General features: G+C 45.4%; 1 protein-coding gene across 1 annotated transcript in view; it reads left to right on the top strand.

The window, feature by feature from the left end:
- The window catches only part of Gxylt2 (glucoside xylosyltransferase 2), an 81,294-nt gene that overhangs the window by 61,618 nt on the left and 2,459 nt on the right, over positions 1-17,217 (top strand). The window contains exons 4-6 of the mRNA XM_055628648.1: positions 708-959; positions 3,196-3,319; positions 13,012-13,184. Of these exons, the coding sequence (XP_055484623.1) occupies positions 708-959; positions 3,196-3,319; positions 13,012-13,184 (549 nt within the window). The remainder of the gene's footprint in view (positions 1-707; positions 960-3,195; positions 3,320-13,011; positions 13,185-17,217) is intronic.

The raw sequence follows: 17,217 nt of genomic DNA, 5'->3' as shown, positions 1-17,217 counted from the left end.
TTTCTTTCTTTCTTTCTTTCTTTCTTTCTTTCTTTCTTTCTTTCTTTTTCTGGTTTTACAAGACAGGGTTTCTCTGTGTAGCCTTGACTGCCCTGGACTCACTTTGTAGATCAAGCTGGCCTGAACTCAGAGATCTGCCTGCCTCTGCCTCCTGGATTGCTGGAATCACAGGTGTTCACCACTGCACCTGACTTGACCTGTTTTTTCTATTCCCAAGTCCAGACAGGCTGAAAATATTATTTTAGAAAGATACAGAGCCATTTCCTGAGTCCTCAACCCCAGAGCTTGGGGTAGGCCTGGAGAGTGTCCTCATGGAATTGTCAATACCTGGCAGTTCCAACAAAGAACTAAGAAGGAAAGACAAGTGGTTTTCTTGCGGGAGGAAAGAACGAACAAAAAAGAGCTACAGTGTTCACTTGAGGTTTCCAGTTTTATTTCTTTTAAATTCTGGTCTATATACAAATAGACCAGGTCCTGAGGATGGGCCAGTCTACAGCCAGGTTTATCTGCCATTAAGTCTCCACTCCATGGCTGACACTTATCCTCAGGGGAAGAGGAAAGAGGGGAACGGAACTAACAGTGGCATCTGTGGTAGAAGTCAACGTTGGTCAGTATCAGTGGCATTTTTTCCTGTTGAGCCACTTCCATTGTTTCTGACCTGTTTTTGTTTTGTCCCTTCCCCTTTTCTCTGCCTCTTGTACACAAAGGTGATCTTAAAGGATGTGGACTCACTTCTCTATGTAGACACTGACGTCCTCTTCCTGAGGCCCGTGGATGACATCTGGAAGCTTCTGAGGCAGTTTAACTCCACCCAGCTTGCGGCCATGGCCCCGGAGCATGAAATCCCCAAGATTGGCTGGTACAGCCGCTTTGCCCGGCATCCTTTCTACGGTTCGGCAGGGGTTAATTCAGGGGTTATGCTTATGAACTTGACTCGAATAAGAAGTACCCAGTTCAAGGTAAGCAAGAGCTTGAAAATGCCATCTAAAAGGCTGGAAGTTAACGGCGATAGTGGCGCATGCCTTTAGTCCTAGCGTTCAGGAGGCAGAGGCAGGCAGATCTCTGAGTTCGAGTTCCAGGACAGCCAGGACTATGCAGAGAAACCCTGTCTCAGAGGAAAAAAACAAAAACAACCAACCCAGTAGGGACTGTGGGTGTGGCTATGCTGATTTGGTCTGTGGGTGGAGATGGAAGGACCTAGAGGAAAATACTAGACTGTTGTCCACAATTCTGAGTTTTTGCTTAGAAAAGCCCAGGTGGCTGTGGAATGTGAAGCTTCGTAGTCTCCGTTCAGAAATGCTATGCGATATTTCTGAATTATATAGTGTCTGAACTCTGCCTAGCCAAGGCTTCAAAGCTCAGACCCCAACCAGAATGACTCTAGAAGTGTATTTACGTGAGTATGCAGATTTCTGTTCCTCACTGAGCAGGGTCTCTTTTCTACTAGTAAAAAAAAATAAACAAATGAAAAGAACCAAAATGAGCATCTTTAGATGACAGTTCCCATTCTTCTCATGCTAAGAAGAATAGGAGGCTGGAAGGTAGCTCAGTTGGTTAAGTGCTTCCTTTGCAAGCACTTAACCAACTGTCTTTAATCCACAGAACCCACTCTTTTTTAAAGCCAAAAACTGTTTTTAAAAAGCTGGGCAGTGGTGGTACATGCATTTTACTCCAGCACTCAGGAGACAGAGGCAGGGGGAATCTCTGAGTTTAAGGCCAGCGTGGACTGCAGAGTGAGTTCCAGGAAAACCAGGACTGCATAGAGCGACCCTGTCTTGAAACAAAACAAGAGCCAGATGTGGCTTGCCATCCCAGTGCTGGGGAGACAGAGGCAGGCAGATTTCTGAGGATCACTGGCCAGCCAGCTTATCCTGTGTGGTAAGTCCCAGCTCACTGAGAGATCCTGTCTCACAAAACAAGTAGCCGGTCTCTGAGAAGCAACACTGGAGGCTCTTTGGCCTCCACAAGCACTTGCTCACATGCTCGCATTCACCTACCACACACATGAATGTGCACATACATGTACACATATACACCAAAAAAGGGAGAACAGCTGGTATGTAGTCCATACAGGATTTCAATCCACAGCGTGCCAAAATAGAAAAAGAGGAAGAAGAGGAGGAGGAGGCCAGGGGCTCTGTAGTTAAGATGGTTAACATCCACATGGCAGCTCACAACCATCTGTAACTCCAGTATCAGAGGATCCAATATCCTCCTCTGGCCACCATCGGCACCAGGCACACATGTGGTGTATGGACATATATGCACACAAAAAAACCCCATAAACATTAATAAAAATTCTTAAAAAGAACAGGCTAATCTGTATATCATCAGCAGTCATACAGTTTCCAAAAATATCAAGAGAACAACAATCTCATACTTTTATGCCTTAGAAACTTCCAGAAGAATGCCTAAAAGAGACCTGTAATTGTTCATTGTAGATGCTTTCCTGGAGAGTGGGAATGGGATCTGGAGAGAGCAGCAGGAGAAATGCACTTTTTAACGTTTTTATCTTAAAGTACAGGTTGAACACTTAGCTTGTGGGTGTGCAACGTTTAGCTTAAAAAGTCCCGGCACTCTAAAAGTCCAGACGAGAGCAGGGCTGGGCGTTATAGGTCAGCCTGCCTGGCATGAGCAGCAAAGAGACCCTGTCTCAAACGAGCTGGAAAAGGCAGGGCCGGATGCCAGAGGGCTGTCATCTCGTCCCCCCATATGTGCTGTGACACATGTGTGCTTGCCTCCACACACAAGCAGGCATTCTCCTCACACACCTCACACACCTCACAACAGAAAGGAAAAGGCTGATGAGATGGCTCAGCAGGTAAAGGGGCTTCCATCTAACATTGCAAGCCTGATAACCTGAATTCCGTTTCCCGAACCCACAGAAAGGTACAGAGAAAACCAGCTGCAGGAAACTGTCCCCTGACCTGCATGTGAACCCCATGGCGCATGGTCACACATACATAATGCACACACACCAATAATAAATATTTTTTTCTGGTCCACCCTGCATCCATAGGTGTGTCCCCCAAACCTCTACCCACCACCTTTGCTTTGCTTGGGTCTGGGCCCAGGATAGCAGGACCACACCTGCGTTTGCTCCGTGTCTAGGAAAAAGGAAAGTGGGTTCTCATTTTTAAGCAACAGGGAGCTCTTGCTTTGCCTCAGCTGCACTCATGGTTCTCTCTCTTCCAGAACAGCCTGATTCCAACGGGCCTGGCTTGGGAAGACATGCTGCTCCCGCTGTACCAGAAGTATAAGAATGCCATCACGTGGGGAGACCAGGATTTATTAAATATTATTTTTTATTTCAACCCAGGTAAGTGCTCTTTTCAGAATGCCACTGTGTAGGAGTATGCCCACTTCATTTCACAGGGAACATTCCAGGCCTAGACTGCTATTGACAGACCTACCTAGTGCACAGAGAGGCCTGTGTCCCTCTGGCCCGCCCTTGTATCTGCCCCCTGCATATCTGCGGAGGCAGGTCCTCAGCCACTGACACAAAGGGCCGAATGTTGAAGCCTCCAACGCTGCGCTCCAGTTCTAGAGAGTATCTTTGCAATCTTGTCACACCATTCTTCCAAGAAGTGCTGTGAAAAGTGGTGTAAGGCACAAAACCAGATGACAATATTTTCCTCTCAGCACAAGACCCTCACAGTGGAGCAGCTGCTAGATGAAGGGAGATGGTTCTTAAACTTTAAAACAAAGTCACCCTTCCAGAGTGAAGGGGACCTAGAATAAGATCTCAGATCCCCCAGGAGTTTATTTTGTTAGAGCAAAAGAAAATTTTGTATGTTGTTAATGTGGTGGCTGAGGGAAGGGGCAATTGGGGGAGGGTATCCTGGAGGTTTATGGTGGGTGGGGGAGGGTGTTGTTTTGTTTTGTTTTGTCAACTTGACCCAAGCTAGAGTCCTTTGGGGAAAAGGAATTCCAATTGAAAAAAAAAAAAAAAAAAGATTGGCCATAGGCAACTCTATGGGGCATTTTCTTGATTAATGATTATTGTGGGAGGCCCAGCCCACTGTGGGCGATGCCACCACTGGGCAGATGGTTCTGAGTTGCTGAGCAAGCCCTGGAGAGCAAGCCAATAAGCATCACTCTTTTATGGTCTCTGCTTTTAGTTTCGGCTTCCAGGTTCCTGTCCACTTTGAGTTCTTGACGTCCCTTAGTGCTGGACTATTATCTAGAACTGTAAGATGAAACTCTTTCCTCTCCAAATTGTTTTGGTCATGGTCTTTATCAGAGCAAATAGAAACATAACTAGAACAGAGAAAGATGAACATTTCTGATCTGTGTTTTTATATTAATATCTAACGCTAATAATGTTTTCTCCTCCCCATCCCTACCCTTTACTAAAAGCTTATTTAATTTCATTAAAATAAAAACCACGGTTTTCTTTGAGAAAAATCTTTAGGGGAAATAAGGTAACTCTTATCTTGTCCTGTCAGTCCTTCCTTTCCTGAGGTAGAGACCCAGGTTGATAAAGATTCTGCCTATGGGACATGTCACCCTTAAAGTACTTGTTATGAACCACAAAATGGAAAGGAAAAGAAAAGAAAAGCATCTGCTATGAAACCTAATTATGTATGTCTCTGGATCAAAAACAATCAAATCCTAGGAAAGCAAGCAAGCAAGTCAGTATAGGTTTGAAGGAGAAACTTGCATTACTAACTACATGAGCAGAGGCAGTCTTGGCTCTTCATGTGTGAGGGTTTTTTTTGTTTTGTTTTTTTGTTGTTTTTTTTTTTTCTCTCCTTAAGCAGAAATTGTCTTTTCTGTAGGTCATGGTGCATCAGTTAGGATTAGGATTCCAGGGCCCTGTAGATAGTCCAAAGGGTGCTGGTTAAATAGGCAGATGGAGTGTCATAGAATCAAGGAGTAGGAATGCTAAAAGGGGCTCAGCCCAGTGACTTGGTGAGGAATGCAGGTGCCATGCACCGCCTCCCACTGATGCTGTTTATTCCTCTCTTTGAAGATTGTCAGCCTGTTCCTCAGGCCTCAAAGCAATGTACAGAGTTTCTGCTATGGGTCCAGCCACCCACAGAGACTAGATTTATGGCGATTCCACACTCCCTAGGGAGAAGTCCCAGGGTTCTGGCAGGGATCAGCAGGGCCAGCATGGAGTTGGGGAATGACATCTGGTATGTACCATCGCCTTAGCTTAATCCTCATTGTGACCTAATACCTGGCAGAAACAACTTCAGGAAAAGGGATTTATTTTACTCACGGTTTTGGAGTTATCAGTCTGGGACAATCTGGAGAAACAGCTCACACCATGTTTTCAGAGAATGTGCTAGAGGCAGCTTACTCATGGCGGCCAGGGAGCAGAGAGAGAAGAAGGGGGTCCTCAGGCCAAGTCAAGCCTTCAAAGGCACACTCCCACTGACCTTCTGGGTAAGCACTATCTAAAGTTTCCAGAACCTTCCAGATAATGCCACCAGTTGGAGAACCATGCTCAAAACTTGAGCTTATGGGGGTATTTTATATTCACACTCTAACAAGTAGTTACCAGGTGGCAGGTGTTAGGATAAAATGGAGCAGGTTGAGGTCAAGGTGTACCACTAAGAGATCATGTGACACAATAGCTCTATCTAACACAAGAAGTTTATTGGGGGAGGGAGGAGAGTGAAAGGCTGCCTCAGAGTGGAGACATGAGAGGGAGAGATAAAGACAGACAGACAAACAGGGAGACAGAGAATGAGAGAAAGAGAGAACAAGAGAGAGCCAAGATGTCCAGAGGGACTTTTTAAATTGTGGACGTGTTGCTATGCAACTATTAGTGACAAAAGTGGAAATGCACTGTACCTGGCACTGATGTGGTCAGTGATGACATAAGCTGCTGGCACTGAGTAGCTGAAAGGCAGGTTGGCAGAGCGCCTAATTTACAACAGCAGGTGCTGGTCGAAGCCTTATCTTATTCAATCTTCATAATGACTGTCTTGATCAGTGTTTATTGCTCTAAAGAGACACATGACCATGGAAACTCTTAGAATTTAACTGGAGCTTGCTCACAGTTTCAGAGGTTTAGTCCATTATCACCGTCATCAGGAGCACGGCAGCACACAGACAGCATGGTGCTGGAGAAACAGTTGAGAGTTCCACATCCAGACCCCAAGGCCCAGAACGAGAGAAACTCCAGGCTTGGAATGAGCTTTTGAAACCTCAAACTCTATCCCCGGTGACACACTGCCTCCAACAAGGCCACACCTCATAACCCTTTCAAATAGTGCCGTTCCCTGGAGACCAAATATTCAAATCTATGAGCCTATGGGGGCCACTCTCCTCCAGACCACTATAATGACCCAGCATTTTATAGAGAGTAAAGTCAAGGGAAACAGAGGTGATGATTCTCAGCAGAGATAATAGGTGGCAGCACAGGTGTATACAACCAAGGTCCATACTCCAGTTACATAGAGAGGCGGTGGGGAATATCTTAGACTGGGATGGAAGGCCCTGGAGCACCTAGCATGGGTATTTTTGACTCTTGTTATTTCTTTCCTTTAAATATGACGTTTTGGGGGCTGGAGAGATGACTCCATGGTTAAAAATGTGTCCTGCTCTTGCAAAGGACCTCAGTTCAGTTTCCAGCAGCCACATCAGTCAGTTCACAACTGCCTGTCACTCCATATCCAAGGGATCTGACACCTCTGTTCCCTGCAGGTACTTACCCGTGTACATGTGCGCACATACACACACACACACACACACACACACACACACACACACACACAGACACACAATCTATATTCCCAAGCTGAGAACAAGCCATTCGAAAAACACAGTTGCTTTGCCACAAATCCTCTTAGCTTATCGAGGAATGTTTGAGGACACAGTGGTGGTCTGAAGAGGAACGGCCCTCATAGGCTCATCTGTTTGAATACCCAGTCATTAGAGAGTGGCGCTATTTAAAAATGTTAGGAGGTGTGGCCTTTTTGGAGGAAATGTGAGACTAAAGTTGGGCTTTGAGGGTTCAAAAGGCCAAGCCAGGTTCCAGTCTCTCTCTTCCTGTTGCCTGGGATCAGGATGTAGAACTCCCAGCTACTTCTCCGATACCATGTCTGCCTGCACGCCACCATTCTCATCATGATGAGGATGGATTAAGCCTCTGAAACTTCAAGCACACCCCAATTAAGTGTTTTCTTTTATAAGAGTTGCTGTAGTCATGGTGTCTGTTCACAGCAATAGAACACGAACTAAGACAGATAGGATCAGTGAGTAAATAATACTATAAACATCTTCGTAGTGACAGTTCTGGAATTTTGGTTTATTTTCTTTTCAAAAAACAGAAATATTATAAGAACACATTTTTATTTTAATCCTAGGTGTGAGAATATGGGGCTGCTTTGGACTATCGGAAAGAGTGAACTATGATTTGCCTCGTGCTCTAGCAGAGGTGTGGTTTTGCCAGCTGCAGATAGTGTCTGTGATTGTGTGACATTAGGAATTCTGGGAATTTTTCAGAGGCTATATAAATGCTAGCACCCCGATAGGTAGGGGAGGGGGTTGTTGGTCGTCCAAGGGGGTTGATTGTGGTTTGTTAGTAGTCATGCTCAAAGAAGAAAAGAATTAGATTCAAGGATCTGTATCTGTTTTTCTTTCCTATCTAGTGATAAGCAGTGAAATAGGTAGCAGGAATAAAGGGTAGGGAAAAGAAGACACCACAGAGTAGCAAAGACCAGTGACACAGCTTTGCACTTTGAGTGCATTGCCTTTAGTTGGGCCTAACCCCAGCTTGGTTTGATGGCCTGGGTGCCTCCTTCTGAGGCCCACTGAGCCAAAGATACTGTGACACAGATAGGAAGTTGTTCTAAATCCTGGTTCTTGGCAGAGCCTGGAAGGCAACCAAAAGCTCTGGTGTCTGGTCAGTGTCAGGTGAACTCACTCGCTGTTCTCTGTGTGGCTGATTGCATTTTATGCTTTACCCAGGCACTGTATTAAACATTAGCTCTCTCTAATGAACATCTAAGGACAGCCACCCCTATAAGTTTTCCTTTCACTTATTTTATGTGTGGGTTTCTGCAACCTGTATTTTTTCTTTTTTAAGATTTATCACTTTTAGCATTGTAAAAAAAAGAGGGTGATAATATTAGCAGCAACCTAGGAGATAAACATGTTTATTGTTGAGGCTTATTGGATTACAGTGGAGAGAGCCATGTATGTAAAGCATGCAGCACGTGGCTACAGTGTTAGGGTGATGAGAGTCTCCTGCAGCCAGTAACCTGCTTCCTGGGATGTATTTAAAAGCCATTAGCTAAAAACTGTTGTAAACTTCCTGCCATAATTAGATCATAAATGTGTGTAGGTATGCAATTGCCTGGCTAGGTTACAGCCTGACAGGAGGGGCTGAAGCCCATGGGGGCTGTACAGGCAGCTGCTCCCACAGGACATTTCCTGGTATGTGAGCCAAGGTGGCTGTTCCGGGATGAAAGGCTGAACTTACATCCTGAGTGTATGAGTGTGTGTGTATGTGAGTGTGTGTGTGTTCATATGTATGCATACGTGTGTGGGTGCGTGCATGTAGAGGACAAAGGTTGACTTTGGGTGTCTTCCTCAGTCACAAGCCATCTATTTTTTTTTTTTTTTTTTTGAGGCAGGGCCTTTCCTTGAACCTGTAGCTTGCCTTTGAGTATACAGTCTAGTTGTCCAGCAAAGCCGAAGGCTCCTCCACCCGTGTCTGTCTCCCTAGCCCTAGAATTGCTACTGCTGTGCCTATGTGTGGGACTTGAACTCAGGTTCTTGCTTGCAAGACAAGCACTTTACCGGTTGAGCCATCTCTTCAGCCCATGAGCTCATATCTTGACAGGTAAGTTTGAGTCATGGGCAGAGTTTAGTAGAAAGCAAAGCTGAACAAAACCCAAAGGAACTCTGGTGGAATGAATGAGCTGTAGTGTCAGGGGTGGCCACATGGGCCAGGTGAAGCCACGCTTTCCGGGGGCTGTCTTTGAAATGCTGCTAAGAACTGCAAAGATTTCTTGAGACTTCAGAAGCGTCTTGGGCTTTGGCATCTTTTCTTCTTATGAGCTTCCAGTGTCTCTGACAGAATTCTCTGTTTGCCCAGCTCTGATTGCCAGCCAATGCAACCATGAGAGACCACAGCAAATAATGATGGTTTTCTCATAGTTCTTAATTCCAGTGGGACAGAAGTAGCCTGGCTGTGAAGACCAACCTTGAGCTGGGAGCAAGGGGCCAAAGGAGCAGAGTTTTGCTCACTCACTGCGTAACTCCGTTGCTTGAGCTGGGAGCAGGCCCCATAGTCACACAGGTCAGATCTCATTAATAGACTTATTGTAGGTCCTCATCTTCATCCTTCCCAGGACACCCAGAGCCCTGGCCTGAAGTGTTTGTCTACAGTGAGTGAATACAGCAATGGAAGCACCCAGCCCCAGGCAGTAGTAGTGAGTGCTGTGATGTGACCAGCTCAGTTACCTCACATTAAGGCTCTTCTGGACACTGGTGGGGTGGGAAGATCACGAGTCCTGAAGCATAAAAGATAAACGTGGATGTTTTAGGGTCCATGTAAGAAATGCATGGTTTGTGGTTTTTGTTTTGTTGTTGTTGTTGTTTTTCGGTGCAAGGTTAAATGTTTTTCAGAAGTCTTGGCTAAATGGATGGGATTAGGAAAACAGATTGGCGGCTGGAGAGATGGCTCAGAGGTTAAGAGCACTGGCTAATCTTCCAATGGTCCTGAGTTCAGTTCCCAGCAAGTACATGGTGGCTCATAACCATCTGTAGTGAGATCTGGTGCATGGGCACACATGCAGGCAGAATGCTGTATAAATAATAAATCTTTAAGAAAATAGAATGGCAGAGTGAAGTAAATCACAGCAAGGGAACTGGGAAAGGGGGAGTAGAAACAGAAAGAAGCATAGAGCAGAAGACAGAGGTACTTATAGTATAGAAGGCATAAAGTTCACTCTTCATTCATTCATTCATTCATTCATTCATTCAGCATGTGTGTGTGCACACAAGAGCACACACATACAAAGGGGAAGGGAAGGGGAGACTGGCCCTGCCTCTACCTGCTGAGTTCTGGGATTACAGGTGTGCACCACAACCGCCAAAGATGACTATCATGTTGCAAAAGCCTTTGTTCTGTTGGTGGAGGGCGGTAATTGAGTGGCAGGCTCACCTTTCTGAGAAGTTAAAGTGATCGGGCACAAACCGTTCTATAATCCTCAGTACCCACTGGGTATGAATCATCAGAGCTGCAAGGAGACCCTGGCACTGTGTGGACTCCTAAAGGTCATGAATGGATATCACCCATAGAGAACCAGTTAATGACGTTTTATATAACTTTGGGAGAGAAAATAGGGATTTTTTTTCTCTTCATCCCTCAAGCGTGAGACCAAGGTGACTTTAATTTTCATTTTTTATTTTATTTATTTATTTATCTACTTACTTACTTACTTATTTATTTATTTATTTATTTATTTATTTGTTTGTTTTTATTTATTTATTTATTTATTTATTGTGCTTGAGCCTCGTTGTGTGGCCTGTATTCAGCCTTCCCAGTGATGTTTGCTTAGCTGGTCTCCTCCTCCTGTTTGTAAGATGGACAGTTCAAATAGTAACTTCATACAGAGTTAACCTGTAAATAAACAGACACATCTGAGTACTTGGAGGGGGTCGTGGGAAGATGGGGACACACCTAGAGAGGTATTCATGTACAAGGGTACACATGCACATATGTAGAGGCCAAAGGACAGCCATGTTTCTCAGGAGGACAGGATCTCTCATTGGCCTGGAACTCACCACATGGGCCAGGTTGGCTGGCCAGAGAGCCACAGGGACCTGACTTCTCTGCTTGAGAATGCAAAGATGCTACCATACCTGGCTATTTTTACTTGAGTTCTGGGGATCAAGTCAGGCCTTCAAGCTTTTACCACAATCACATTGCCGACTAAGCTAGCCCCTAGACCAAATCATATTTTTTTATCTCCCTACTGTTGATTGCTTTATTTTGGTAACAGTGTCCCCACTGCTGGACGGAATTGCTCTTTCCCCATCTCAAGAGCCCTGCCCTCAGGTGATTCCCTGCTGAACCAGTCAGACCATCCATTCCCTGGTTTCTAAATCCTGCAAACCCAAGAGCAGAATCCATGGCTGGTTCGCCCAGGCTGCAGGGCTGAAAGGCTGATGTCAATTAGTCCCCACCCTAAGCTGCTCTACTTCTGGTCCTGGTTCAGCCTCCCCTCAGATTTTATGGGCCACTTAGTTGTCTGCAATCCAACACAGATTCCTGTGCCTTTATCATTTCAGACCAAGGCACTGTATTTATGGCAGCTCCTCGTCTATCTCCCATCCCCATCAAAGAGATCCCTCCAACAAAACCCAAATGACTTACGTTCTTCTAAAACACATTCTGATTTTCAGAATGTTAACACCATCAGACCATTTTTTTTTTTTTTTTCTCTCCTCGAAGTGATCTTCCAAGGCCTTGTTTCTGTCAGAATTGCATCCTGGCTAAATCCTGCATTTAAATGAACCTGTCAGGAGAGAACACCACTCTTGTGCGGTGACACAGGGAACGGATTCTTCCTGTGATCATATATATGTATGGCATTTTGCATTTCTTGCTCCAGAAAATTCTGTCGAGATCGAAATTGAATCTCTTCCCGAGTTTCATTTCGTATCTGAGGTTTGGCGACTGGGTCACTCAGCTGGTGTTTAGGAGACGTACAAGGCCCTGAACTTACAGTCAAACATTTTTTTAAGTCTGTTTCGCCCCAGCTGTTGTTCTCCACACTTGGGGTCGACAGCTTCTATCAGGTTCACAAAGAGACCTGTGACTCACGAAATGGTAAAGAGTGGCCCTGCGTCTGTGGGGATGTCACAAACGCTAAACGTTGGTTTACTGTGTGTGGTAGTCACTGTGTGGCTTGAACATGAAATGCTCCCTTTAGGTGGGTATGTTGGGACAGTTAATCCCAGCCCATTTTGGAAGGACATGGTACCATTGGGAGGTGGAGCCTCACTGGAAGTTTTGTATTTGGGTTTTTTTTTTTTAAATCTGAAGAGAACTCTTTAATCTCAGCTCCTCTTTTGTGAGTTTCTCCACTTGAAAGAACCTTTCCAAAGAAATGATTCATTCCTGACACTCTTGGGCAGTCCTGTGCGCTCGGCACCCTGTGTCGCATTTGCTGCATATTTGGTTTTCTCCTCTTGGATGCTATATGAATGTTAAGCAACTTCTCATCCTCAGCCTGACGGATATTAAATTTTTAATAAGCCACATAAAGGAAATCCTGTTCGTTCCATTTTACAGACGAAGAGGCTGAGGGATAGAGAAGTACATGACTGGTTCCAGATTTCACTGTTCATGAGTGAGGATTTGGGGTTCAGATTCAAATGTGCTGGTTAGTTTTTTGTCAGTCGGACACAAATTAGAGTTACCTAGGAAAAACCAGAGTTGAGGAATTAAGCCCATCATATTGGCCTGTGGGCACATCAGTGAGGCATTAATTTCCTGATTAGTGATTGATGCGATGCCTCCCCTGGGTAAGTGGTCCAGCATTGTATAAGAAATCGAACTGGGCAAGTCATGCAGAGCAAGCCAGGAAGCAGCATCCCTCCATGATGTCTGCTTCAGTGTCTTCCTCCAGATTCCTGACTTGAATTCCTGCTCGGACTTCCGTTGGTGACACACTGTTACCTGGAAGTTGATATAAAATAAACCCTTCCCCCTCCAAGTTGGCTTTTGGTCCTGGTGTTAATCGCAACAACAGAGAAGCAAACTAAGACTGTAGTCTAATTGATGCCTACCTTGGTTTAACTCTTTAGGAGTTTTTGATATAGTTTACCTGCCTACATCATCACTAATGGGTGCCCCTTTGATCATTGATCTCAGAATTTAAATGAACGCGATATACCTGCCCTGGGACTCACAGCCATGCTTCTGAGCATTGAAATTGGGCACAGAGTATGGTTTATAAATACTGAGTTTTAAGCGCCACGCACACAGGTGACAGCCAGCATTGACTGTAGGTGTCTCTCTTCCTCTGTTGCCACCAGAGTGTCTCTACGTGTTCCCCTGCCAGTGGAACTACCGCCCCGATCACTGCATGTATGGAAGCAACTGCAAAGAGGCCGAGCGAGAAGGCGTGTCTGTTCTGCATGGCAACCGTGGCGTCTACCACGATGATAAACAGCCCACTTTCCGAGCGCTTTATGAAGCCGTCCGGGATGTAAGTGTGTTCTTCAGAGCACCGCGTGGCAGACACCTGCTTACCAGCATGAGGCGCTTCAAGTGCTGTGGTCCGTGGTCCGGGGGCCTTTGAAGGCCAAACACTCCCAGAGAGAACTCCAGTGCCTTTTGTCATCCTGTGGAGTAAGAGTTCAGGGTAAAGAGAAAGCAACAAACGTGAGATTGTTTTATTTAGTTCAAGCTTAGCATGTTGCCTGGTTACCAGCTCCAAGCTCTTAGGCAATCGCATCTCAGGCTGGTCAATTAGAAGTTGCCACAGTGAAAGCAGCAGTTTTTTTTTTTTTTTCTTTATCTGTGTATGTGTGTGCACATGATTGTGTCTCTTGCATGTGTATGTATATGTGTGTGTGTTGTGTGGGGGGGGGGGTGTGCGTATGGACCAGAGGTTGACACTGGATGTTTTCAACAATCACTTTTCACCTTTTTTTTTTTTTTAAATGTGTATGGGTGTTTTGCCTGCATGCATGCCTGTGTACCACATGTGTGCCTGGTGCCTTGGAGGGCAGAAGAGGGTGTTGGATTTCCTGGAACTGTAGTCACAGAAGGTTGTGAGCCACCACAGAGGTGCTGGGAATTGAGCCCACGTTCTCTAGAAGAGCAGCCAATGCCCTTCACTACTGAGCCATTTCTCCGGCCCCTCTACTTTATATGTTGAGACATAACCTAGAGTACGATGGTTTGGCTAGCAAACTCCAGGATCCTATCTGTCTGTACCTCCCCAGTCCTGGGATTCCAGGTGTATGCCAACACTCACAGCTTTTTACACGGGTGCTGAGCATCAAACTCAGGCCTGTAAATTTGCATACAAGCACTTTACCAACTAAGCCACGTGCTGTTAAGGTAGTATTTTTTAAAAACTCTTTTATTTACATTTTTTGTATCTTTCTCTTTACCCTAATCCCTTCCAACACCCCAGCACCAGGTAGGAGAGAGAAAGGGTTAGCGAGAGAGGGGCCCCAGTTCTCTTAGCTGCTTCCTGCTGGTTAGGGCCATCGGATTCTTTGGAGCCAGTCCAATCCTCCTTTCAGGAGATCTCCAACTTCTTGTTTCATTGCATCAGCAGCAACCAGGAGCCAAAGGAGGGGGAAGCAGCAGCAGCCTTACTCCTTCTCGGAGCTCTTCAACACTCTCTGGGTTCTGGCATTTATTCTCTTTCCAGAGTCCTCCGATTTAAACTATCTGCAGCTAGCAAAGAGCTCCTCTCAGAGCCCGCACAAGACAAATAGTTTGCTGCTGTGGACTATCTGAATCAGTCCCACATTCCACTCGTGGGGTTAAAACAAAAACATGTTTATATCCACAACGATATACATAGCCTACCAAGTCTTTATGGACTTAACAGCGCAAGCAAGAAGCAAAAAGAGATGCCTGCCATTTTTACCACCAAAAGGGATATGTGATGGTTGTGTGGACACAACTCAGGTGGTAGGAATCGTCTCATAGCCAAGAGGCCTTGAGGAAAAGACTCCTGCATCTCATGAACCATGTAGCTGCATGTTTGATCTCAAAGTTCACATACGGTAGGGGCCCTCCCCCGTGGTTTTACTTTGCATGGTTTCAGCCACCATGTTCAACCACGATCCAAAAATATAACATGGAAAATTCCAGAGTTATGTGGAATTTTGTTGTAACTTGTTAGCTGTTTCATGTTTGTGTAACATGAAATTTGATGCCGTCCTGCACTGTCCTGCCAGGGATGTGAACCATCTCTTTGTACACGTATCCAAGACTGTGTATGTTACCTGCCCACTAGTAATGTAGTAACCCCAGGGTATCCAGGCTGTAGGGTTTGGTACTCATCACGATCTCAGGCATCCACCAAGGATGTAGACAAGTATCCCCCATGATAGCAAGTAAAATGCTAGCATGCAGTGAAGTGGATTCTCAATTAGTTTGAGCCTATTCCTTGAAAAGATAGCTGAACACAGCAGTTCAGGATTCTGCCAACTATTCCCTTGGGACGTTCTGTTTTGCCTGTTACCTTTTACCTTGATATTGAGGTTGCTGCTGTAGGAAACCAACAGCCAGTACTTAAGGAGTGCTGTCCTTAAACTGTTCCTCTAAGACACGGAGCAGGAATTAGCAGAATTTTCCAACATGAAGAATCTGTGGGAGGTTTGTGTTTCAGCATTTATAAAGTTGTGGGAGAACACAGTGACCTTCTCCATTCATGTACTGTCACTGGCTTCATTAACAAACCAGCAGCAGAGAGTATTAATTATGACTGTAGGGTCCACCATGCCCAAAGTATTTGCTGTTTACCCCTACCCTGACAAGAACTGTTTGCCAGTCTCCTGATACAGACTTTATTAAAGATTCTTTTTTTCTTCTTGAGGATCTGCAGACCCACTGCTGGCATTCAGATAGACACATGCCGCGGCTATGTGTGGAGGTCAGAAACTAGCCTCGGATGTTGTTTATCTCCTACGTTGTGGAGGCAGGGTCTCTGTCATTCACGGTTTCATGTGCCAGGCTAGCTGGTCCTTGCGATTCTGGGGTCTCCCATCCTACCATAGGAGCACAGGGGGTTACAGGTACTACCATGGCAGGCTTCTTGTGGCTTCTGGGGATCTGGACATGGGTCTCCACCTTTTGTGGCAAGCACTCTTCCCACAGAGTGATGTGTCTTTGTGACCCACTGAGCCATCCCCTTGCCTGTAATACACCTCTGTGTGTCTGAAGATGAGCATTTTACTAAAGAGTTCCAGTTCTGGAAATCCCAGGGCTGTCCTCCCCACAGGGGATCCCTTAACATGCATCTAAACACCTCTTCTCCTGTTTCCTGCTGTTTAGTTTTCAAAGGGCAAGTGATTAAATTACACAATCTGTTATGCACTCAGCAACATTCTCACACTTGGTTTCTCAAGCAGTGACTCAAGGGGGAAACCCATCCCCCAGCACGAGTGGAAGTCATGAAAGTGTGCAGCCGTGGAGGCTCACTGGAGTCCTCTCCACTTTCCCTTGTGATCTGGCCCTGCTCTGGGATTGAGCAATTGTGGCTGACTTATGACTCATCTGGTGTGTTCTCACAGGGGATCAGAAAGACAGCCAAATGACTTTGCTTCTTGAACAGCTCTGCATAATCGCTCCAAGGAGTTCCATGGCTTGGCGTCAAAAGACAGTTTTCATTCAGGCATTTCCATTGGGACAGTCGCTAGCTCCAGATCAACAGGGGCGTGAACACACTCCATTGTAAAGCTGTGTTCCCCTATGCCGACCTCCTGCTACTGGGCCGTGGTGTTCTCATCATACAGTAAAGGATCAGAGCTGGCTTTCTGCCTGGGCAGACTTGGGCTCAAACCCCAGTTCTGTCACCTTCTGATTAGCCATTAACTGCTGTTGCCTTGCTGAGCCTCAGTTGATTTCCTCATCATAAAATGAAGATAATAGGGAGCTGGAGACAGGCTCAGCAGTTAAAGAGTACTGGCTGCTTTTCTAGAGGACCCAGGTTCAGTTCCCGCCCCCACGTGGCAGCTCACACCTGTCTGTAACTCCATGACCTGACACCCTCACGTAGACATATACGCAGGTAAAACACCAGTGCACATGAAAGAAAAATAAGAAAAAATATCAAATCAAATAAATATAATAATGTTATCTTCCAGGAGAAATGGCTCAGAGGTTAAGAGCATTTGCTCTTCCACAAGACCAGAGTTCTATTCTCAGCATCCATGAAAGATGGCTCACATCCACTCATAACTCCAACTGTATAGGATCTATAAACCTCTTCTGGCTTCTGTGGGCATGCCCACACATGTGGCACGCACACACACACACACATACTTTAAGAAAACTATTATCTTCATAATGAGACAGTTATGAGAATTAACAAAATGATGGCTTTTAAACTGTAATCACACACCTGACAGTTGTATTCAGAATGTAGACATTGTTCTAATGGCAAACATTTCCCATCTGTCTCCCTAGCTTGCTGTCTTTCTTTCTCATATACACACAGCCTAACTGTGTGTGTGTGTGTGTGTGTGTGTGTGTGTGTGTGTGTGTGTGTGTGT

Source organism: Psammomys obesus, unplaced genomic scaffold (genome assembly GCF_907164565.1).
Source record: "Psammomys obesus unplaced genomic scaffold, mPsaObe1.curated_primary_1811, whole genome shotgun sequence".
Lineage (NCBI taxonomy): Eukaryota > Metazoa > Chordata > Mammalia > Rodentia > Muridae > Psammomys > Psammomys obesus.
This window is presented reverse-complemented; position numbering and strand designations above follow the sequence as displayed.